The 23,871-nt window shown below is 40.3% G+C and overlaps 1 protein-coding gene across 2 annotated transcripts in view; it reads right to left on the bottom strand.

Moving 5' to 3' along the window:
- The window catches only part of RAB30 (RAB30, member RAS oncogene family), a 96,166-nt gene that overhangs the window by 10,240 nt on the left and 62,055 nt on the right, over nucleotides 1–23,871 (bottom strand). Inside the window, exons 2-3 of one of the 2 annotated variants that reach the window (XM_072401547.1) lie at nucleotides 8,430–8,530; nucleotides 6,044–6,127 (exon numbers count right to left, since the gene is read on the bottom strand). In XM_072401547.1, coding sequence (XP_072257648.1) covers nucleotides 6,044–6,127; nucleotides 8,430–8,522 — 177 coding nt within the window. In that variant the 5' untranslated portion in view covers nucleotides 8,523–8,530. Of the gene's footprint in view, nucleotides 1–6,043; nucleotides 6,128–8,429; nucleotides 8,599–23,871 lie in introns of those variants that run through there. The other variant, XM_072401538.1, reaches the window with a different exon arrangement.

Raw genomic sequence — 23,871 nt, forward strand, 5'->3', positions numbered from 1 at the left:
GCCGCCATGGGGAGAAGCTACTTGTAGCATATCCCCAGAGGTAATGGTCCAGGGCACGAGGACACGGTAACAGCACCATGGCCAGAAAGTCCAAATTTCAACTACACAATCCCAACTCTTCAAAATGGAAAAGCAGCCTACATGTAAACCTACAGGGAGGTGTTTTTTCCAATAGGGTCTATGAAGAATGAATGCACGGTAATGCACAGCCAGCTCAGGACAGGGCTGGAGAACCAATTAGCCCGGTGTAAGCACAACCCCTGAACTAGGTGGTCAAGAAAAAGGATGTAGGGTCATTTTATTTCCTATTTACCTTTCAGTTATCCTTTAAAAAAAAAATCTTAATTTTCTTTTCACCCAATATAAGATTTATACCAAAGCATCACCACAATTTGATAGTAAAGGAGACCTGATTTTTTTTGTAGTAACTGCAGGTCTTGTCCCTCCCCTGGCCCGTGATTGGACAGTTGAATGGGAAGCAGAACACTAATGAATTAATCACTGAATTGAAATTAATTAGCATGCTTCTTGCACTGCAGGACAATGGGTTGACTCCTGGTGCTCCTTCTCCTTCCTCCTGTCTGAGCTATACTGTTCTGAGCTTTGGATAATACTTATACGGTAACTGTTTGATTAAAATGGAAAACGTAATGCGTCTGATTATTAAAAGCTCTCCAAGACTGGAGAAGATAGACCATCATTGGAGAACCTGGCTGATACAGCAAATCTGGTATAGATTTCTTAAAAATCATTTGCCATTAGTTGGCAAATGTTTTTAATCCTGGACCAGATTCATTTCAGGTTTGCTGGATTACCCAGCTTCTCCCATGATAGTCTTTCTTTTCCAGTCTCGGAACGTTTTAATAAATCAGACCCGAAGTGTCTGTTTAGAGTTCAGCTTTAAATTCCATGTTTAAATTGCATGTGATGATGTAGCCTGCTTGGTGTCTCTGGATGCTGCAACATCTCTAATGACCCTCCGCAAACGCAATCCAAATCGCTCTCTGTAAAACAAACCATTCCTTTGAGGCAGGCGCCGAGAGACGCTGAGAAAGCACAAGAAGACATACAGACCCCGCTTTGTTCCCTGGAGGAAAAGCTGCTGTGAAAACCACAGAAACATGTGATTCAACAGAGCCATATAAAACAGCAAACCTGCCCTTGGAGTTAAACAGAACTGGAGGGACCAATTACCTTGGAAGAAGAGTGTGGTTGAGCGCCAGCCCATGTGTACTACATACTGCTATGATAAAAGATCCCAGAGTTGTGGATTAAAAACAATCTAGTTATTTATTATGAATGCAATGAAGATCTCCATCAAGGCCTTTCCAAGTCTCAGCTGTTCATAAGACATAACCTCCAGGGTTGCTTGAAAAACAGCTTTGTCTGGGGGATGTCTTACATTCTTGCACCCCCAATACAGCTAGAAACTGAGCAGATTTTTATAAAAGTCAATTAGAGTGCAAAAGCAGCTTGAAGCTGAATGATGCAGCTTGAGAGGTTAACTGCAGGTCAAAAAAAAAGTCTGAATGATGCGCAGGCAATATACACCTAAAGAAAGCTGTATTAGCCCATCAACCCAAGCTCCTAATATATAAAAATGTTTGGTCAAGCCTTTGACTGATAATATCCAATGATGGAAAATACATCCAATGACTGATAATATCCAATGTTCACACATCCAATGACTGATAATATCCAATTATCACACATCCAATGATGGAAAACACATCCAATAGCTGAAAACAGTCAATGATGACAAATCCAATGGTGGAAAATACATCCAATGACTGATAATTTCCAATGATCACAAATCTATTGATGGAAAATGCATCCAATGATTGATAATAACCAAAAATCACACTTCAAATTATGGAAAATAGATCCAATGGTTCTGATTTATTAAAGCTCTCCAAGGCTGAAGAGGATACACTTTCATCAATGAAGCTGATTGATCCAGCAAACCTGGAATAAATCTGGTCCAGGCTTGGAAACATTTACTAACATATAACAAATTACTGTAAAAAAAATCTATTCCAGGTTTGCTGGATCACCCAGCTTCACTGATGAAAGTGTATCCTCTCCAGCTGTGGAGAGCTTTTATAAATCAGACCCAATGACTGAAAGTATCCAATGATAGAAAATACATCTAATAACTGAAAATATCAAATATCAAATAACTGAAAATGATCACACATCCAATCATGGAAAATGCATCCAAAGACTGACACTATCCAAAGATCACACATCCAATGATAGAAAACAAACCCAATGTCTGATAATATACAATAATTATACATGGTGGTAAATAAAACCAAGTTCCATGATGACTTTTTCCCTGTACTGAACACACAATAGCCAAAAGGATCCAAATGGCATCACCATGGCTCCTCAATGCGAGCTGAGATGGTTAGGGTTCTCTCCCAAAATACATAAAAGGACTAATTTTATTAATTACCAGAGGAAGTTACTAAAATATGGCCAATGACTGAGCTCAGGATGAGTGTTCTTAGCTCATATTACACTAATTACACACATTCTAGTATTCAGTAATAGACCCATTGACCAGTTGGAATAATAACTCCAACAGCACATTATTTTCAGTAATAATTTGTTGCTAGGAGTTGACATTGTATCTGAATTGCTAGGTGAAGCTTTCTTTCCAATTAAAGAACTATAAGCAAAGTTAGAAATAACATCCCTATACCCTATCCTTATCCCTATTACAAGGAACCATCAACAAATGTTAACACAGCATATTATCATCAATCTTTATTTACACCGATGTTTTGCATTTTATATAATAAATGTAGCATTATTTTCAGGAAACTTTTATCTGACTTCTTTTTATTCATACATTTTCTTTTTTACAGAAATTTGAGTTCTTCGAGAAGTTGTTTAAATGACCCGAATGTATTTTGCTAAAATTTGTGGTGAATATTCTCAGAAAAAACAAAGAAGAAACATCACAGAATTTGTGCAACAAGCATATCTTGCATTTTTTGGTATTAAACTGGGGGACCAAGATAAGTATTGGGCCCCCCATATGGAATGCAAAACTTGTGTAGATTGTCTTTGTCAGTGGAAAAATGGAAAAGTGAAAAGTTTGAAATATGGTGTACCTATGGTATGGCGAGAGCACAAAAATCATCATAATGATCGTTATTTTTGTGCTGTGAATGTAAAAGGTTTCAGTCGTTACAAGAAAAACAAGTGGGAGTACGGTGATTTGGAATCAGCAAGACGACCTGGTGCTGATGTTCCCATACCAGTGTTCAGTCCCTGATATTCCTGTATCTGACATGGAGGATATACAGGGAGTGTAATCCAGGAGTTAGCAATGGAAGTGAATATGAAGGAAGTGTTTCATTAAACCAGCAGTTCTCCCAAGAGCTCAATGATTGAATACATGACCTAAGTCTGTCAAGCATCTGAACTTTTTATCAAACATAACCTAAAATTACAAGAAAATGTTTTGTTGACCAGTGTAATAGAACACACTTGCTCTATACATGGAAGCAGTGTACCTTCTGCAAAAATCCAACTCCCTCCACGTCTTAGTCCAAAATAGTGCTCTCCAATCCTCAACAAGCATGAATTCTGCTAATTTCAGAGTTATATTTTTAAAGTGGAGCAGTGTTCTCTCCAGCCGCTTTTAGTTGGGCGTACCACCCGGCACTTTATACAGTAACCACCCGGCTGTTTTTAGGTGGTTACTAAAAAGTTGGGTCACAATACTGGGCTGCCACCTGCCTATGGCTTCTTCCCACCCAACCTAAGAAAATTTCTGGGTAGAAGACTAGGAAGTGTCAGATCTCTACAGTGAGGCCACAGTTTGTACACAAATAGCAAGGGTCCTTTTTTTAATAAATAGTATTTATAAAGTGCCAACCTATTATGCAGCGCTGTACAAAAAATAGGGGTTGCAAATGACAGACAGATACAAACAATGGCACAAGAGGAGTAGAGGACCCTGCCCAGAAGAGCTTACAATCTAAGTCCTTTTCTGCATCATGCTGGTGTATTGTCATACATTGCAAAAGCAAAATGAATAAATCCTGTTACACCTCAGTTCATTTCCACCATATGCATTGCAGATTGGTCACAATTAAAGACAGTCAATGAGATGCAACAAATTTTGTGCATGCACACAAAGCATTGACTTCAAATCAAGCTGCCGAGTTTGATTGGGCCATTTGCAAGTCAGCGCAATTTGAATGCTACTTGCATACAAAAGTCACATTTTCAGCTTCTCAGTAAGTATCCCCAGCACCACTGGTGAGTGGGCAATGAAGGAGCAGCAAACAGCAAATTGATGGTTTCATCCCTCTTCTCCTCTTACAATGAGTATGTTCAAAGTGAGATTCCAGATACACAAAATGCAAATCCATCTTTCGCCTCTGAGACTTCAGGATGGCATGAGTTGTGTATAATGTAATCAGCAATTCATTTTCCAATCATTCACTAATGAACATAACACTTTTTTAGGTTTGCTAATGAGCTTCATTTATTATGTTGACATTGACAAAAAAAAAAATAGCTAAAATAAAGTTTAATCAAAGTTCCCATCAGTTTGTTTTCTCATAGAGAGTAACGTTGCACAATTTAATTCTGCTGGAGAAAAACACGGTTGTTCTGCCAGGCAGGGAGTGGAGCCATGACAGTGCAGAGAATGCAGCAAGGCATAGATGCCAATCACAATTTACTTCACCCGGAGTCAGAGAAATCCAACTGGCTGCCAAAAGTTTTCTCCCCTTTGAACTAATTCATTATATAAGCACAAACAACGTATTTTCTTTCTTTCACCCCTTCATAACCGGGGGTCATTATTGTATAGATACCCAGAACAAATTTATTGGGGTTGAATAACTCCTAAGTGCTTACCTAAATTTAATTTTTTCAGCCATATTTGTTAATTGTTCAAAGAAAGAGATTAATATTATCGGTAAGATATCAGATTCCAAATGCTGAGGAAAAAATGTAAGACACAGGATACAGTCCTAGGAAGTCGTTAACACAAAAGGCTTGATTTATTAAAGCTCTCCAAGACTGGAGACGATAGACTATCATGGGGGAGCCTGGGTGATCAAACAAACCTGGAATAGATTTCTTAAAAATAATTTGCTATTAGTTGGCAAATGATTTTAATCTATTCCAGGCTGGATCACCCAGGTTCTTCCATGATAGTGTATCTTCTCCTGTCTTGGAGAACTTTAATAAAGCTGACCCAAGTATATATCTACGTGAAAAAAGCGTGAACTCAGCAAAAACATTGTGTGAACTTTTTTGGGGGGTTGCGGGTATAAGGAAGGGGGATACAAAACCAGATCTTGCTGAAATAACTAATAAGAATCCTTCAGAGACTTGGAACTTTAGCCAAAATGTGTGGAAGATAAAAGGAGAGCCATGCCTTCTCTTGGTCTATCATCTGTAATTTGGTACTTAGTCCAGGTCTAGGTGGCAGCCATATTCTGGATAGAACTTAGCTTCTGATCTAATAATACCAGATGTGCGATATTCCATATGTATGACCTTATTGATCTTTGCCATCACAGATGAATTGGATGAACTTCTTCCAATATAAGGATAAACATATTCTAGCTATGGCTAGGTGTTGACTAATCTCAGAGTTGTGTAAGAATTTAAGGGGAAATGGATTTTGGTGAAGTTGGCCATTTTATCAATTGGGGTCATGAAAGAAGTGAGGGCCCTGGTCAATTGACCCCCTTCTCCCATCCCCAAAATTGGCCCTAACAAAGCACTAAAGTGCATAAATGTGCCAGCATTGGGTAGCAGTAGAGGCTGGGCAGACATTAGTAACTAATTCAGATGGCAATCTGGTATCCAAAACTTTACAGCTAAATTTGGAGAATGAAGGTGCTGCCATAAAGTCTATTAAGGGTAAAAGTTGCATATAATCCCCGAACTTGCACCATACAGAATTGATACATATGAATGGTTCCAAAGCACACATACTTTGCCTCAAAAATAACACCACTGGATGGACAGAGCAAACACAATTAAGCAAAATAAAATTTCTCACCTTTATTTTTTCACCTTTTATCTCCACCGTTTTAATCATAAAATCTACTCCAATGGTGGCCCCTTGGCCAGGAGGGAAGAGACCCTGCAGAAAGAGATTAGGACATCAGATTTGCTGCCATTCCTTGCATTGATGGTTTATGAATGTTTTGGATGTACTAAGTGTATCACGTGTCCCACAACAATCCAATGCATGCAAACTTCAAATGAAACTGAAAATCTATCTAATACAAATGTTATTATTTTGGATTGAGTTAGGAAGGGTTGAAGGACATCTTTTTTCCTGCCATCTGTATACCATTATTCCGTTACTTCCTGTCCTTTGGAACAATGGAAATGAGAGGAGATTTCATGCCCATCTTAGACAGGTGTTATCAGAAGCCATTGGAAGATTTCTCCTTTTTTTGTGTTCTAGAAACAACTTATTTTTTGGATTTTCCCACACTTTCTGTCCTGTTGATCAATAGTTCCCAGGACGAAGAGAGTAAATCTTCCAGGCTTACCCAAGAACAATCTAAAAAAGATGGCGGGAAGAGTTCCAGACCAAAAAAAGTAATCATTCCTCAAAATATTAAATTAAACATCCAATGTGTTTTGGAAGGTTGAGCTCTTTGAGGTTTGAGTTTAGATGTTGTGTACAATATGTCCTTGAAGGAAGCAAAGGATTGGCACACACAAATTGTGAATTGTAACAAATGTAACTTTAGACTTTCTGTAAAATATAATAATAAACATTGTGTTTTTGACTCCTTTCCTTAAAGCAGAACTAAACCACTTGACCCAATCCCCTCTGATCTACTCCGTGCCCATTCCTCCACCCTGGCCCCTGCCCTAACCTAATAATAATAATAATAATAACTAAACCCAGAAAAAACAAGAAGTCACCAGGATGATGTGGAAGACATGCAAAGTCATTTTTACCAAATAAAAGTATCCCCGGCTGCTGGTGGCTTTTTGCTTACATTGGCATGGCACTTGCAACAATTATTGTAGAGTCTGGCTCTGAGTGGTATCTCTGCAAAATGACCGAGATGCTGAGAACAATGTAATGCACACATAGGAAATACACCATCAGTGGCCATCCAACGACCGGGGAAGATAGCCATGGACTCCAAAAACTGGCTGGAGTTGGTGACGAGTCTGGCGGCTTCGGAGATGCAGCAGTGGCCGGTTACTGGACTCATCACTCCAGGGTGCCTACAAAAGGAAGGGTGCACCAGAATCGGCAGGTATATCCTGCATACCTGCCAATTTCGGCAAAGCTCACCCATACCAATGAAAATTTAGCTCTCTTTAAAGTGAATTCCCATGATATAGATCAATGTTTTTCAATCAGGGTTCCTCCAGAGATTGCTGGGGGTTCCTGGAGCAATGAGCAATTTGTGCCTCTCAGGTCAGTTTAGGTGACACCAATGATATTTTTGGCTACCTGTAAGGGTGACATTCTCCTCACTGACCACACTAATGTACTGTGATCTGTGGATATAGAAATTATAGAAGGTGACCCCTGAGGACCTGAAAGTTATTTCAAGAGTTCCCCCATGTTAAAAAGGTGGAGAAACATTGCTCTAGATTCATCCAAGCCAAATAAATGCAGAAATATTGAAAAATGCCAAATGGTTCCCAAACACTAAAGCACCACTGCATAATCCTTGCAATAGAAAAATGGTGGGGTTGTCAACAGCAATAAAAACATATAATATACATATATATATATATATATATATAGAGAGAGAGAGAGAGAGAGAGAGAGAGATCTAGACCTTCACTATGCTACTAAAAATGTCTTTTTGTCTCCGTCTCTATCTAACATTTATCTTCAGTCTCAGAACAGCAAACAAAAATCTATGAAAAATCCTTCCCCACTTTATCCAAAGAGAAATGTTTTTGTTGCATATGGAATTTAAAGTGCAAATTTAAGCAAAACAATTCAGTAAATCTCTGCAACACAATCACATTCCTCCATGCTTTATCTCTTTTAAAACCCTGCAAGTATTGACAAATACTTGATGACCTTGCCAGAAGTCCAATGAGCTCCGAACAGCCTATGAAGCTCTGACAGCTATGCCCGTTCTGTAATAAATACCAATCAATGTTGCCAGTCCTAGACTGAAACAACACATCCCCCTTTTCTATTCTCCATAATATAAAAGAAAGGAGTACTATTTCGGCACAAGGAAAGCTGACAATACTTCTTGAGATTTCAGTGCAACAGAAGCAGCGTTGTCAGCTCACCAAAGGAAGTTATGAGCTGAATGGAGTTCCGGCTGGAGCAAATGTACTGATTTGATGGTTTAGAGTTAAAGCAGCAATAATAGCTAACAGATGCTGAAAGAACATTGAATATTCCATTAAAATTAATCTGAAATGCTGGTGATGCCTCTTACCTGGGTAAATCTCCGCACCAGACAGGTCTTTCCCACTCCGGCGTTTCCGATTAGAACGATCTTGAATAGGAAATCATAATCTTCCATACTCATTTACACAGCTGTGGGAGACAGAGAAGAATGACGATCACATCTGCTCACTAGTCGGAGCGCAGTACAGCAGCACCAATAAATAAGCCATCGTATTGTGACATACACAGGGAACTTTATACCTCCAAGTAAACAGGACAAAGGTCTGGCACTCAGCAAACGTATGGTTGTGTCACCGGTCACAGATTGTTTAGTAAGTAGCACGATGGACGCCATGTGCTTGCAGCCTTATACTGCGAATCAGACTCGCAGGATCCGTAATGTGTGCCGTTACCAGATACAGATGGCGAAGATTCATTGTATGATGCTGTTTGCAGTATAAGTGTGCATATCACAGAAAAGAAAGGCCTGATTTATTAAAGTTCTCCAAGACTGGAGAAGATAGACTATCATGGGGGAACCTGGGTGATCCAGCAAATCTGAAATGAATCTGGTCCAGGATTGAAAACATTCGCCAACTAATAGCAAATGAGTTTTAAGAAATCTATTCCAGGTTTGCTGGATCACACAGGATCTCAAATGATAGTCTTCTTTTCTCCAGTCTTGGAGAGATTTAATAAATCAAGACCATTGCGTAGTTATAGCAAATATCCAATTAGTTGGAGTCGCATTCTAAACTAATGCAAGGCCGGGCTCCTGAGACGACATGTTGGGGGACATGTCAGAATTCTGACCTTTTCATGCAGTAAGGTCTCCAAAATCATCAGCTTTAGACGCTTCTGGAAGCACCAAATGTCTGACCCCCCTTCTGCACTTAGTGATTGCTCCCATCAACCCCACATTACTATAGGTATCAATAGTAAGGTAGAAGCACACAGGAGGAACCATAGGGTTTGGCAGGGGACGCAGGTATTGGACACTCCCAAACGTGTTGGATTCTAGAGAATTCAGGGGAAGCTAGATAAAAGAGGCAGAGTTTGAGCTTTATTCAGACAGGTTTTTAAAAGCAATGTAAATGCCAATTGATTGAGAAGATAATTGGTCAGGTAAAAAAAAATACAGATCTAGGAAAACTGATATTTCATTGATCTGAAATACAACATACGCAGATATTTTTTGAATTTATCAGAAGCAAAATAACATCACAGTCATTTCTCAGTCATAATAAAAAATGGGTTGAGAGCTCAATAAATCAGGATGAGCAGGAGAAACCACATCACCATTCTGAGGTTCCTTTGGCTTTTGGCTTTTTAGCTATTTGGCCCCCACAGTTCTTAAAAAATATTTAAAAATTATAAAAAAAATTAATAAAATATAAAAAACTTTTTAATACAATTTTTATTAATAATAAAAATTTAAAAATAAAATAAATTTGGGCCCCTATCTAGGATATCTGGACATTGTGCCCCCCTATTCCATGCTGGAAGTTGTAAAGAATAATTATAGCATCGGCTATCTAGAAAACTAGGTGGTAGACAGAAGGTGAGGCTTTTAAATGTCTATGGTAGGGGCAGTGTCAGCCTATTGGTCTGTTGTTACATGCCCCTCCTTGTCTAGCATAATCCCCACCCCTGCCTATGATAAACCCCACATCCTGTAGAGGCAGGATATGATATTACTATTGTTTTCAGTAAGGTAGGTGCACTAGGCCTCAGTGGGCAGATTTCTAAACACAGACATTCTAGATAGGGGTTCATTGCACTTTTGGTTGCACAGATAACTTTATTTGTGTGCATCAGCAGAATTTTCCTTTAACCTCCCTAGTGGTTTTTTTCTTTCTGGTTTTATATGTCTAAAAGCGGTACATTGTTTTTCATGAAAATTTATTTTAAAGTATAATATCATAGTATGAGTATAATAAAGTTTGAAACACAAAATCATGTAAAAATAATAAATAAATATATATTTAAAGAACATTTTTTTAATTTTGTTTTAATTTTGTTTTTTAAAAAATACATATTATACTCATACTAATATATATATACTGTAAAATAAATGTTCTTGAAAACAATGTACTGCTTCTACACATATAAATCTAATGTATTGCATTCAATACAGTTATTTTGTATTGAATGCAATACAAATGGATTTTGAATTTCCCGCCCCGCCGGCAACGTACACACGCACCTACATCACCGGGAACTCCCCCGGTGACTCATCGAATGCAGAAGCCGGCCGAAAGAAGAGAGAAGACGGAGATCGCGGCGATGGACGACACGGGACGCCTATTTACTATTAACTCCCATAGGATTACCTACCCCGAGTGTGACTCGGGGTTACCACTTTTAGAAACTTTTTTCCACCCGAGTCACACTCGGGGTTACCTCTAGGAAGGTTAAAAGAATCAAAGCAAAAATTTCCCAACATCATAGCACAATTAAATGAAATATAAAACACAAGCGGATATCCTTTTCATATTTGGCTTCATGTGTCTGTGTAAGCGTAGCGTTAATTGCACAGATTTTCTCTAATAAAGCCTGCGAGAACGACTCATCAATATCCACCCTTGTTAGAAGTCTACAATATCTGATTTCAATTACGGCACTAAGTAAATAGTTTGTTTTAGCCTGTCACTGGGATTAAGCTGATGAAGTACAGTACCAGGCCCAATCATTTAATAAAACCAATGTACTGCCTCTTCACATCACCTTAGCAACAGTATTGGGCAAGCTGGCGGTGATTTACCCCGGATGCATCTAGTTACCGAAGACAAAACAACAGTCGAGGAGTTTCAGACGCATAACATGTTTCTGAAAGAACAAGTGGTTCTTATGAACTGAGATCTAGGATTGGGTTATAAATAAAATAGTGGAATAAGAAGACCAAGTCATGCTTGGTAAAGAATTCACTTGTATCCAACTTCAGCACTTCCTGTAGATCGTTATTGACAGGACTTACGGCGAGTAACCTTTTCTTTGGAGTGGCCTTCAAGAGACTTTGTTGTTGGGCTAATCTTCCCATAAAATTACATGGTCATGTCATGGGCAGATCGGGAATTTAGTTTCATGTTATAAACAAAATAGGGAAACAAAAAGACTAAGTTGGGCTTGGTCAAGAATTCACTTGTATTCAACCGTAGCACCTCCTGTAGAGCGTTATTGACAGGATTTACGACGAGGAACCGTTTCTTTGGTGGTGGCCGTCAAGAGACTTTGTTGCCAGGCCAAATCTTCCCATAAGTTTGCATGGGCATGTCATGTATTTTATGTATTTTATTAAATTGTAAAAGCTGCCCTTGTGTGGGCAGGAAAAAGCCCTGACTGCTGCCAGGTTCCGCCATCTTGGATATGATGCTGGCACCCCCAATAAACTCACAGTTGTCCTGGTAAGTACAAGTAGGACCTCTTAGTATTCCCCTTATCCCCAGTTCTACATAAAATGTCAATCAATGGGTGGAGGAGCCAGGCCTGCATAGAGAATAATTAGACACCCCCAAAAATGGACAGGGCTATAGCAGTTGAGGAGTTTCAAGGCACGTGTCTGAAAGACGAACAGGGATCCTGGAATTGGGTCCATGTTATAAACAAAATGGTGGAACAAAAAGACCAAGTCAGGCTTGGTCAAGAATCAACATGTATCCAACCGTAAAAACTCCTGTAGAGTGCCATTGGCAGGGTTTATGGTGAGGAACCCTCTCTTTGGGGGTGGCCGTCAAAAGACTTTGTTGCCAGGCCAAATTTTCCTATGAGTTTACATGGGCATGTCATGTATTTTATGGATGTTAACTGTAAAAGCTGCCTTGTGTAGGCAGGAAAAAGCCCTGACTGCTGCCGGGTGCAGCCATCTTGGATATGATTTTGCCAGCCTCATTACCTTCATAGTTGTCCTGGTAAGTACAACAAGTAGGACCTCATGCCCAGTTCTACATAAAATGTCAATCAATTGGTGGAGGAGCCAGGCCAGCATAGAGAGTAATTGGGCACTTCCCAGATTGGAGAGGGCTATAGTAGTTGAGGCGTTTCGGAGGCATAACACATGTCTGAAAGAAGAACAGAGATTCTGGAACTAGGTCCATGTAATAAATAAAATGGTGGAACAAAAAAGCCAAGTCAGGCTTGGTCAAGACTCAACTTGTATCCAACCGTAAAAACTCCTGTAGAGCGCCATTGGCAGGGTTTATGGTGAGGAACCCTTTCTTTGGTGGTGGTCTTCAAGAGACTTTGTTGCCAGACCAATCCTCTCATAAAATTAGATGGGCATGAATTTTATTTTACGCATTTTATTTAACTGTAAAATCTGCCCTTGTGTCAGCAGCCCATACCCCCGAGATTGCTGCCAGGTGCCCGCAAAACATGTGTCTGAAAGGAGAACTGTTCCTCAAGAACTGAGATCCTGGATTTAGCTCCATCTTAGAAAAAAAATGGTGGAAAAAAAAGACCAAGTCGGCCTTGGTCAAGAATCCACTTGTATCCAACTGTACCACCTCCTGTAGAGCGTTATTGACACGATTTATGGGCAGGAACCCTTTCTTTGGTGGTGGCTTCCAGGGCCTTTTTTGCCGGGCCAATCTTTCTATATGATTAGATGGGCATGTTATGTATATTATGCTTTTTAATTACCTGTAAAAATCGATCCTTGTTTAGGCAAGCAAAAGCTTCTTCCAGATGCCACCATCCTGGATTTGATGTTGGCAGCCCCAGCAGACTAAGGAGTCCTTTGCTAAAAGAAACCTTTTCCCTGGCTTTTGGTAGCTTAATGCCTTCACTGCATGGTGCAAGCACCATTCATTGTAGGGCCCAGCTCCATGAATGGCACCACCACAAAAAGACCCAGGCGCTAAGAACAATGTAATTCCTATGCATGGACAGAAGTAACATCATAGTGTTGGCAGCCCCAGCAGGCTCAGAGCTGTCACTCATGTAGCACCTTATAACATACCCTTTAGCCTGAGTTCTACATAAAACATTGATTGTTTGAAAAGCTAGACCAGCACAGAAAGAAATTAGACATTCCCAAAAGTGGAGAAAAATATTTTTAAGGTTTGCTGGATTATCTTGCTTCAGCCATGATGGTCTATCTTCCCCAGTCTTAGAGGACTTAAGTAAGTCAGGCCCACCAAAAAGAATAAATGTTGTGAGCCATCATTTTTATAAACTAGAGCCCAACTACATATTCAAGATGAGAACATTATGTTGTTCTGATGAGTGATTAAAAAAAACAAATCAAACCTCTAAAGCAAAGGTCCAACCAGGACACACTCCAGTGGAGCACAGTGCTTTTTATCATATAACGGCCATTATCATGACTATCATTTCAGCTCACATTGTCATTCATTTGCCTTAGAATGCTTCTAGGGGAATGGACGACATGATGTGATGATGTCACTTCCCTGAGGAATAAGAACAAGAGCAGTGAACCAATAAAGCCTAGAAGAAATGGGTGATGAGGTTGCTGTGTGGTTTCTGCTTCCTCTCACTTGTGAACTGCATGTAAGATCTAACCTATAGCCGTCTATTGGGAACGAATGGGGGCAGTAGTGTGCGGTTCAGTACTGCCTGATGTTAACTGCTAAAACCCTGGTTGCTTGGAGTTCCACTTTAACAGAACAAGAGTTAGAAAATAATAGACAGAAGTTGAGGATACGAGGAGGAGTCATCAAATGGTGAAAACACAACCATAGAGGGAATAGGAAAAATGCATATTTTTGAACACGGGTATAAATAGGCCCTCCACTCCAGATAAGCAGAATATCAGGATGTAACATCTGGTTCTGTGTAATAGGCTGGATGTGCCGTGTTCCCACTGAGCAGGTTCTCAGTAATAACAGGATAAGAACATCTTGTATCATAAGTATTAGGATGTCTCTCCTATCACTTGCTGGCCTCGTTCTGTATATTACGGGCTGCGCTGTCACAGGAATGTCGCCAGTCATAGAGGTATAAATGGCAGAAATTTTCAGGACGTGTAATCTGAAGGCAATATCACCAAAATTAAAGTCAATAGTCGAAGAAGACTCAGCTAGGTATCAAAGGAAATTGTTTTTGTAAAGTCTGGCACAAACACAGCCCACAAAAAACAGGCTTAAACCAAGATGTTACTGTGCCCAGACAGATCTGTTATTGCAGAAGGGGCAGACGATGGCACTTCTGCAATAAAATAACCTTACCTGTCTGATGGCAAATTTTTAAAATACACTCACCTGCCCCTGTCCCGTCATGGGCGCCACCATCTTCTTCTTCTCTTCTGGGTTGCCAATCCTCGACCACCTTGATTGACTGGGCCAGGATGATGGAACTCATTCAGTCCCGGAAACCCCCCGGGGATGCCAGGATTACCAACATATCCTGCCATCCTGGATGAACAACAATGTAATCAGAAAAGAACAATGTGAACAGGCAGGTCAGCATGTTTTATTGTAAAAGGGGCATCGCCCGCCCTTCTGCAAAAACCGACCTGCCACATCACAATTTTTCTTTCTGCAGAACTATGGTTCCTCTTTAAAATGATTCTGTGGTCAAACTACGAATATTCATATAATTGGATGTTCTTCACATACAGTAAATACATATATGTTAAAAAAAAACTTTAATGAACTCTGTAGCTCCAGGCACTGAGGAGCAATTCAGCTCAACTTGCTCCCCCTTCCAGGAGTGACATGATTCCCTGCTGTCCTCTACTTTTCCACAAGTGACCTAAGATCTCCACTAAGTGACTCAATGGCCCAGCTCCCCTCCTGACCATGACTCCACCTACCTACTACTTACCTTAAACGCAACAAGGCCTCTGAAAAGGTGGAGAACTATGACTTAAAGAATGAAGGTAAATCTGGCTGAGCTATTCAAAACTGGGGCAAACTGAGTACATTTTCAAGCAGTCATTCTCAACCCTAGGACCTCAGAGTTCCTCCAGAGGTTCTTTGGAAACAAGGAGAGGAGTTACGAGACTTTAAAGGCAAATAATATACAAGTTTATATTTGTAACTCAGATGCTCCATAAATTCTCCAGATATAAAGGCACATAAATATTAAAACAGTTGTACAAACAATTTGTCTCCAATTTGTCCTCCAGAGTTAGCTAGGGGTTCTTCCAGAGGTTCTTCCCATGTGGGTCAAAATCGTTTGGCAGCAGCACAACACCAAAGTTTATAGCTCTCTGTAGGGGGTGCAATTGACCACCAATACAAGGTGAATCTTTTCCATTGACCAATGGTTTTCAAAAGGGTTCCCCAATACCTGAAAATTGTTCCTAATTTTTATCAGGGGTAAAAAGGTGTGTATGGTTGCTTTTAGGCATATTGGCAATGCCTTCTGGATTGGATTAGCTTTTTGGGGTAAGATAAACCCAATTTTCCACAGTTGATCCACAATATTTAGCAGCAGCCTAGCAGCACTCCACCCCCCATTTTTATAGTATTCACCCTAAGGCAGTTCATTCATTCCTTTGTCTCAGCCTCAGGCTAATTAACAAGGACCTAGAAGACAAATTAAACAGACACGCCGGGAGTTCGGCTTATCTACAGTGGATGAAAATCTGGATCAAGATGCGTAAAGCACTCCACTCCCAGCTGGGACGCTGAGCATCCAATGTCTCTGATAATGAATCAGTGAAGCATTTTACAGCGCAAAGCGCTTCACCGTGTAAATATCTCCCGGTAATTGCTAAAGAGGATCATTTAGCTGCGTGCGTGGGGCTCAGATTAAGCCTCTGGTGCAGCAGTTTAGTTACTGCTGATGAAAAGTACATTACCATCATTGGAGCGAAGGCACAAAAATAACGAAACTAGAAAATGACAATCCTGCTGCAAGAACAACACATGCTTGTGTTCTGGAAATATGGATACCAGCAATTTTTTTTATTGTGCTGGCTGGTAAGTGGAAGGGCCTGCCAGTTTTATCCCCACCTGGTTACATACTGTGGGTGTTGTGTTGCTATTTGGTTGCAATGGCACCCGTGTGGCAACTGTGCATGGATTGCACTGCACCACAATGCATAATGGCGCACCACTTTGCCTTGTGGTTTTCTAAATGCTGCATGTTTGGAGTGATCTGTGCATTGGCATCCCCTTTAAAATGAATGGGTTGCCTAAGCACCATACAGATATCTGATAAATGTATTTTGTGATTGTTTCCATAGACAAGAGAACGAACAATTCTGTTTTATGGAGAAAAGGGAGAAGGGTGGGTGAGCAAGCAGCTTCCCGCTGTGTTCGCCTCCTTAAAAAAAAACACAGCACTCATTCCCAATCAGTTATACATCAATCCTCTATGGTGAATTGATAAACAACGTAGGGGAAACAGTGTACACATGCTAAGGTTTTGCATGGCCTTGGATAACAATCATCTTATGTGTGTATAAAGCTCAACCCTTTTGCATATTAATTTTTAATATTTATTAAGGCTGGAGAGGATACATTTTCATCAGTGAAGCTGGGTGATCCAGCAAACCTGGAATAGATCTGGTCCATGATTCAAACTTTTTTTAGCAACTAGCAAATGACTTTGAAAAAATCCACTCCAGGTTTGCTGGATCACCCAGCTCCGCTGATCAAAGTGTATCCTCTCCAGCCTTGAAGAGCTTTAATAAATCAGGCCTTACTTGTGAATTTTTGCAATGAGGGTTTATCATTTATGATTTTCACCCAAGATTCCTTAATTTTTTAATGAAATCTTTTGTACAAAAATGTTACACTTGGTTAAAAGTAGTGAGAATCTTGAGCAAATGATAAATAGAAAAGAGACCCCTTTTAATGAGTTCCATTTACAAGAAGTAATGCTGGCCCAAACTCAAGCAAAAATGTAATCCACACGATATAATATAATAACCATAAATATATTATTACACTGGAGTATATAATATATTTAGTGATATCGAATTGATTCTCCCTTTTATTAATTCTTCAATATTACTGTCACATTATCTTAGAGGATCATCGACCCACCGGGTACATAACAACCTGATTATTGCATGAAACGGGCAGTGAGGATGGCACAGAGCTGGGGGAATCCAATGCTTTGCAAGCAATAATCCCTCTTTAATATCAAGCGCTGTGGTATATGTTAGTGATTTGTACATAAAGATCAATAAAAATAATAAGAAATGGTGCAATTCTGCAGGTCTGAATATGAATGGCTTGCTAGAGAAGGAAACAAGCAAAATTGTTGGAAAGTTTCTTACACTACAAAACTTTTTCTTAGATTTTAAAAAGTTGCCATATATTGCTTTACTTATTATATATATATATTGAATTGTAGGGGTCCTTGTAAAATCACCCAGATGACAGTTTATGGCTACACACAGCAAATTGCTACTGTGTCGCCAGGTAAGGCATGCAAAAAAAAGGGTCCCAGCTGCTTTCATTCTCTTGTGTGGGAGAGGTTAAGTTAATGGATGAACCCTTGGCAGACCATTGTGGCTCACCACCAGTCTGGACTTTGCCAAATGGTAACAATCATGATACATATGGTGGTGCCAACTCCTGCCAATGCACAGACCCAACAATACGTACCTCTGCCTGTTTGAAAAAGGATGGAAAAGGGGTAAATACGTGCTGCTTGGGATAACAGTATTGAATGGACAAAAGTGTCATTCAATGGACGGGATTTAGGAATAGGTAAGGAGATACTTTTTTTTTGCACAATATAAATGAGCATTTTAATTTTTAGCAGTTGAAATTAGAACCAAATAAGTCCTGATAACACAAATTTACGATACCTTATATATGGTCACTGGCACCACTTATGAGTATTAAGCTGCAAGTGCCAGGTCCGCCATGTTTATCCTTGCTTTATTATCCAAGCCTTTCCAAATGTCGGGTCACCCAATGGGCACATTTTGTTTTCCTCATCTCATTAGGTGGCAAAGCTACATCCCCCACCTCTTAGATTGTAAATTCTTTTGTGCAGGGTCCTCAGCACCTGCTGTGTCATTGTTTGCATCTGTCCATTATTTACAAGCCCTATTTAATGTACAGCGCTACGTAATATGTTGGCACTATATAAATACAGTTTATTAATTAAAATAATAAAAACCAGGAGTAAAAAAACAGCTTGGGAGAATGCACTTGGCGGCTCCCGTGTTCAGGTACCCTTTAGGAGAAATAAGAAGTGGCTGCTATTTACCGTATTTATTATATCACCGCCCTGCTGTGTAATACCAAAATTGTCGACAAGGTAAAATTACAGCCTAAGAGTTTATTTCTGACCGCTAGAGAAGCCGGCGAAGATTGTGCATCATGTTTATAGAGCGTCGTTATGAAAGGTAAAAGTATCCCTTCATTTCGGGCCCTGTTGAACCTGATTTTGTAATGACGAGAGGGAACAATTACTCGTTAGCGGGGAATGATCTCATTATTAAGTTGTTGCCTGGTTACAGTCACAATGCTGTGCGATCCGCCATGGAACAACCTATAATTCATAGTAACAAAGAGACTTTTACATCAGCCTTAAAGGGTCACAAAATGCAAATGGCTAGAAATGAATGAAGGATGAAAAGTGCAATGTTGGCAACAGAAAAGTTCAGCCTGGGGCACCGATTACCTGTCAGGGATTAGATTTATCATCCAATGTGCACAAGGACAACCCAACACCTAAAAACTGGTGGCTATCCCTTTATTTTATTATAAAATAATTGTATTTTTTTTTTTTTTCTGAAGATCCTTTCCTTTCCACTCTTTCCATTTTTCTTGCCATGGCGGTAAAAATAGAAGGGGAAATTTGCGGCCTCCTGGAATACTTATTTCACATATCCCAGGTGACTGCAGGCTACCCCTTCCGTGCATGCTCCAGATTGGGCATGCATCATTAAGGGGCTTACCTGTAAAAAAATAATGCTCGCTCCCACGAATTTGCACATTGCAAATTCGGGTGACCTGAAGAAGAACCCAGAAGATAAGGGCGCTGGATGGATCTGTTATTGCTGGACAAGAGGGAAGCCAAGATAGCATGGGACTTGTTGGGCTCGGTTTGTAGATGGATCAAGCGCTTTTCACAGGTAAAGGTAAGTGATTTTTTTTTTCTGGCACAGCAACAGGTCCACTTTAAATCTAAACTGCAAATGACTTTAGGGCCATTTCCCACTTGATACGATAGTGCAAAAGATGTGTGTTACCATCCAATATTGTGCTAATTCATTTTAAATTTACCCCACCATGCAACTCTCCTGCACCGTAGCACACCATGATGAATGTCTTGTAATGTGGTGCACTGCATTAAAAACCTGTCACCTCATTCCAAATTAATGGACGATAATGTGGTAAGCCGTGGCATGAATGGGCCCCTGACGTTCCAGTGCTCCTTTGGAAAACAAAATGAGCAAGCGAAGACTTGGAATGGTTAATAACTGTATAGATTCCATGTATGGCCTCGTCATGGCACTGTGGCCAGACCGGTGCTGTCATGCAATGCTTCTAATCAAAAGAATGTGTCATGTGGAGCATTGCTTTCATCCAGCCAGGGAGAAGTCAGAATTCTGACACCTACGGACTCTCTGTGCGAGACACTAAAACACAGAACTAACAATGTTCCTGCTAATTTACAATTTTTGTGCTAGGAGAAAACAGAGGGTGACATTTTTTTTATATCATGCCAAATAATATCAGCTTTCCTGCTTCTATTGCTATCAACATTACAGCATTGCCATATTCAAAATTGGCCCTATGCATTCTAAAAGTGTTGTGGAGACTAAAAAAGAAAATAATGAGGTATAAAGACTTTTTGTTTTTACCTGTACAAGTGAATACAATCATCTTGAAGGATAAGTGTAATTTAAATGATGTAGCCATATTCACTGAGCCACCGTACCACCCATTGCCTGTACTTTAAAGAACAGGTATACTTTACATGTAGTGGCCATATTCACTAAGCCACCATGCCACCCATTGCCTGTACTTTAAAGAATAAGTATACTTTATATATAGTAGCTGTATTCACTGAGCCACCGTGCCACCCATTGCCTGTACTTGAAAGAATAGGTATACTTTAAATATAGTAGCCGTATTCACTGATCCACCATGCCACCAATTGCCTGTACTTTAAAGAATAAGTATTCTTTCAATGTAGTAGCCATATTCACTGAGCAACCATGCCACCCATTGCCTGAACTTTTAAGGAACAGGTATACTTTAAATGTAGTAGCCGTATTCACTGAGCCACCACGTTGCCCATTGCACTTACTTTAAAGAATAAGTATACTTTAAATGTAGTAGCCGTATTCACTGATCCACCATGCCACCAATTGCCTGTACTTTAAAGAATAAGTATTCTTTCAATGTAGTAGCCATATTCACTGAGCAACCATGCCACCCATTGCCTGAACTTTTAAGGAACAGGTATACTTTAAATGTAGTAGCCGTATTCACTGATCCACCACGTTGCCCATTGCACTTACTTTAAAGAATAAGTATACTTTAAATGAAGTAGCCCAAATCCTTAAACCCCACCCCTCCACACCTAAACCTACCCACCCCACCTCCTTCACAATTCAGTAATTACAAAGATCCAGACAATAGGCCAACCAACAGCCCATTCTTCTAATCCCTCCATTGTGCAGCACAGCCCCATTCACTCCTAAGGCGCTCCATCTATTCTCTTCCTCCTTGTTGGGAAGCAGCCTACAGAAGTCACTCAATGAATAGCTGCCTTTTTTTTAAATCTATATTTATTACTTGAAGTTTATTGTAAGAGTGATCAGGATGGCTATTTAGGTTCCACAGTAACTCAAAATGCACTAAAGCCAGGGGAGCAGAATGCAGCACTATGGGACACAGAGGACAGCAATGGCAGCCCATGCCGAGGCAGATCATTTTTGCTCAATAAATATGCAGGCTGTTTTCTGCTTAGTAGTGCTGCACAAAGGTTGTACCATTCTGCAGCTCTCTCACAGTGAAGGTTTACCAGTCCCATCCACAAAGCTAAAGGACCCCATTGACCTCAAAGGGGTGTTGGAAGTGCAGACCCAATCTTTTCACCTGTAGCATGTCTACTAGCACTTCCATAAAAATGAATTCTTGGCTTGCCCATGCATTCTTTATAAAGGAGCAGGGAAAGAAAGGTGCACACACCTCCAATGGCATGCATGTAAAAACAATATAGATTATAAGGGATGGTTTGGTAATCCCTATTGACAGTAAAAGAAGAAAAGTAGATTGATGAGCTCATGTCTCTGTCACTCTGATCTCTTTCCCCATATTAACAATGAACTGATTGGCTTTTTGTGCTACTTCTTCATTCATTTCCCACTAAGCTCTGCTGTACATACGGCAAGAAGCTGATTCCCTGTGGATTTAGGTACCACCATATAAATGCACACATGTAATGACTATGTATTCATTCAGATTGCATATTATCAGACACAAAGCTCCATAATATCTGCCTGGAGTTCAGCTTTAAAAAAGCCATCTTGTACAAGCAATTCCCTATAAAGGAACACCATTGTTAACTGCTGACTTGGATTCTTGATAGATGGTTTTGTTCTGTACTGTGCAGAATTACAACGGCTCCCATGACGGCGGGTGCGGAGAAAAGGATTCTTCCAGCATGACAAAACCTTGTACACAATAAATTGTCAGCTGGAAGAAAGGCTGTAAATCCAATCATCATTCCTGATTGTAAAACTATTTCACCAGTGGCAAATCCATTGGAGATTTCCCTCTAAATTCCTTTTTGCATTCCTCTATAGATCAGGAACTGTCTTTGGCAACCTACAGGACGTTTTATTGTCCTGGACCTTCTCATGCCGAATACAGAGAAGTTTCAAAGCACTGGAATGTCTCTGTTTGGGACCTTCACTAGCAAATCCAGAGACTTCTTAATGACCTGGACCTTCTGTGCCCAACTATAGGGACCTTTTACTGCTTTGGACCTTCTCTGGCCAACTTTCAAGAAGTTTCAGTGCCTTATTGTGGCCAACTGGTCACTGGCCAACTACAGTGACCTTTTAGTGCCCCGGACTGTCTGAGACCAACTGTGGAGTCCTTTTAGTGCCCTGGACTGTCTCTGACCAACTATGGAGACCTTGAGGTGCGCTGGTCCTTTACTGGCTACCTTTAGGGACCATTCACTGACTTGGACCTTCTCTGAATAACTTCAGAAAACCTTCAGTGACTTGAACCCTCTCTAGACAACTACAGAAACCTTTTACTTCACCGGACCTTCTCTGGCCAACTACAGGGACCTTTTACTGCCTTGGGCCTCTCTGGCCAACCTAAGGGAACTTCCATTGCCCTAGACTATTTCTAGTTAACTATAGAAACCTTTTGGTGCACTGGACCTTCTCTGGTCAACTATAGGGGACTTTCTGGCCCTTTTCTGCCCAACTACAGGAAAATTTTGATGCTCCAGCCTTTTCTGATCAACTACAGGGATCTCTTAGTTCCCTGGGCCTTCTCTGTCTGACTACAATGATATTTTAATGCCCTAGGCCTACACTTCTCAACTATAGGGAATTTTCATTGTCCTGGACTTTTTTCTGGCCAACCTTAGAGAACTTTTATTTTCCTGGACCTTCTCTGGCCAACCTTAGGGAACTTTCATTGTCCTGGACCTTCTCTGGCCAACCACAGCTACTGTTCTGGGCTATGTTAGGTGGCTGACACAAGAATATAGACTATACATTGCTCTGCAGATTGTTTCAGAACATTATTGGTGTCACCTAAACAGATCTGATAAGCACAAATAGCTCATTCCTTAAGGAACTGCTAGCAACCTTTGGAGGAAACTCGGGAACCTACAGGACCCTGGTTGAAAATCCCTGGTTTAAGTGGAAATTTACTTTTGTTTCGAGATATTTCATCTTCTTTCCTGTTTTATCTACAGGACAGAAATTAAAGGGTGTTCTATCAAAAGAACAAAAATAACCAACAGATTTCCCATCTCTATCCAAACTGAGAAGGATCTTTGGCTTTAGATATGCTACATATGGACACGGTGCTGATGGATGCTTTGTAGCACTGGGGTACCAGTATAAAATCCCCGGCCAGGACACCAGCTACATGCATGGAGTTGCTAAATGTTATCAGGTCCATCTTTGGGACCTCGGTGACTCCATGTCTAGGAAGACTTTAGGCTATTCTGGAGGCAACACAGCTCCTTACCTGTACGAGTTAGGTTATCCTAAAAAATTGGTCAACGTAGGGGTAAAGATGGGCAAATAAGACTTTTATCTCCCTCTCTGCTTGGGTTTTGATAAAATAGCCTTACACATGTCCCATAGCTATGCCCCACCTATGTCCCACAAAAGGTCCAATACATCCAACTCGAATAAATTCCAGCTTTTCCTATAGTTAATATGCCTGACCTCTATCAATAATGCAGACAGTTCAAAGCTTAACAGCTCACTTGAACATAGAGCTGCTATCTTTGTAGGGCGGCCCTTGGAGAAATATTACCATTATATACCTGAAAACAAGCTGTCAATGATGTCAGTATTGATTAGAGATTCAGCAATGCGTCTGTGGAGAGGAGGTGGTGATCACCAG

The sequence above is a fragment of the Pyxicephalus adspersus genome, chromosome 1, assembly GCF_032062135.1.
Source record: "Pyxicephalus adspersus chromosome 1, UCB_Pads_2.0, whole genome shotgun sequence".
In the NCBI taxonomy this organism is placed as follows: Eukaryota; Metazoa; Chordata; class Amphibia; order Anura; family Pyxicephalidae; genus Pyxicephalus; species Pyxicephalus adspersus.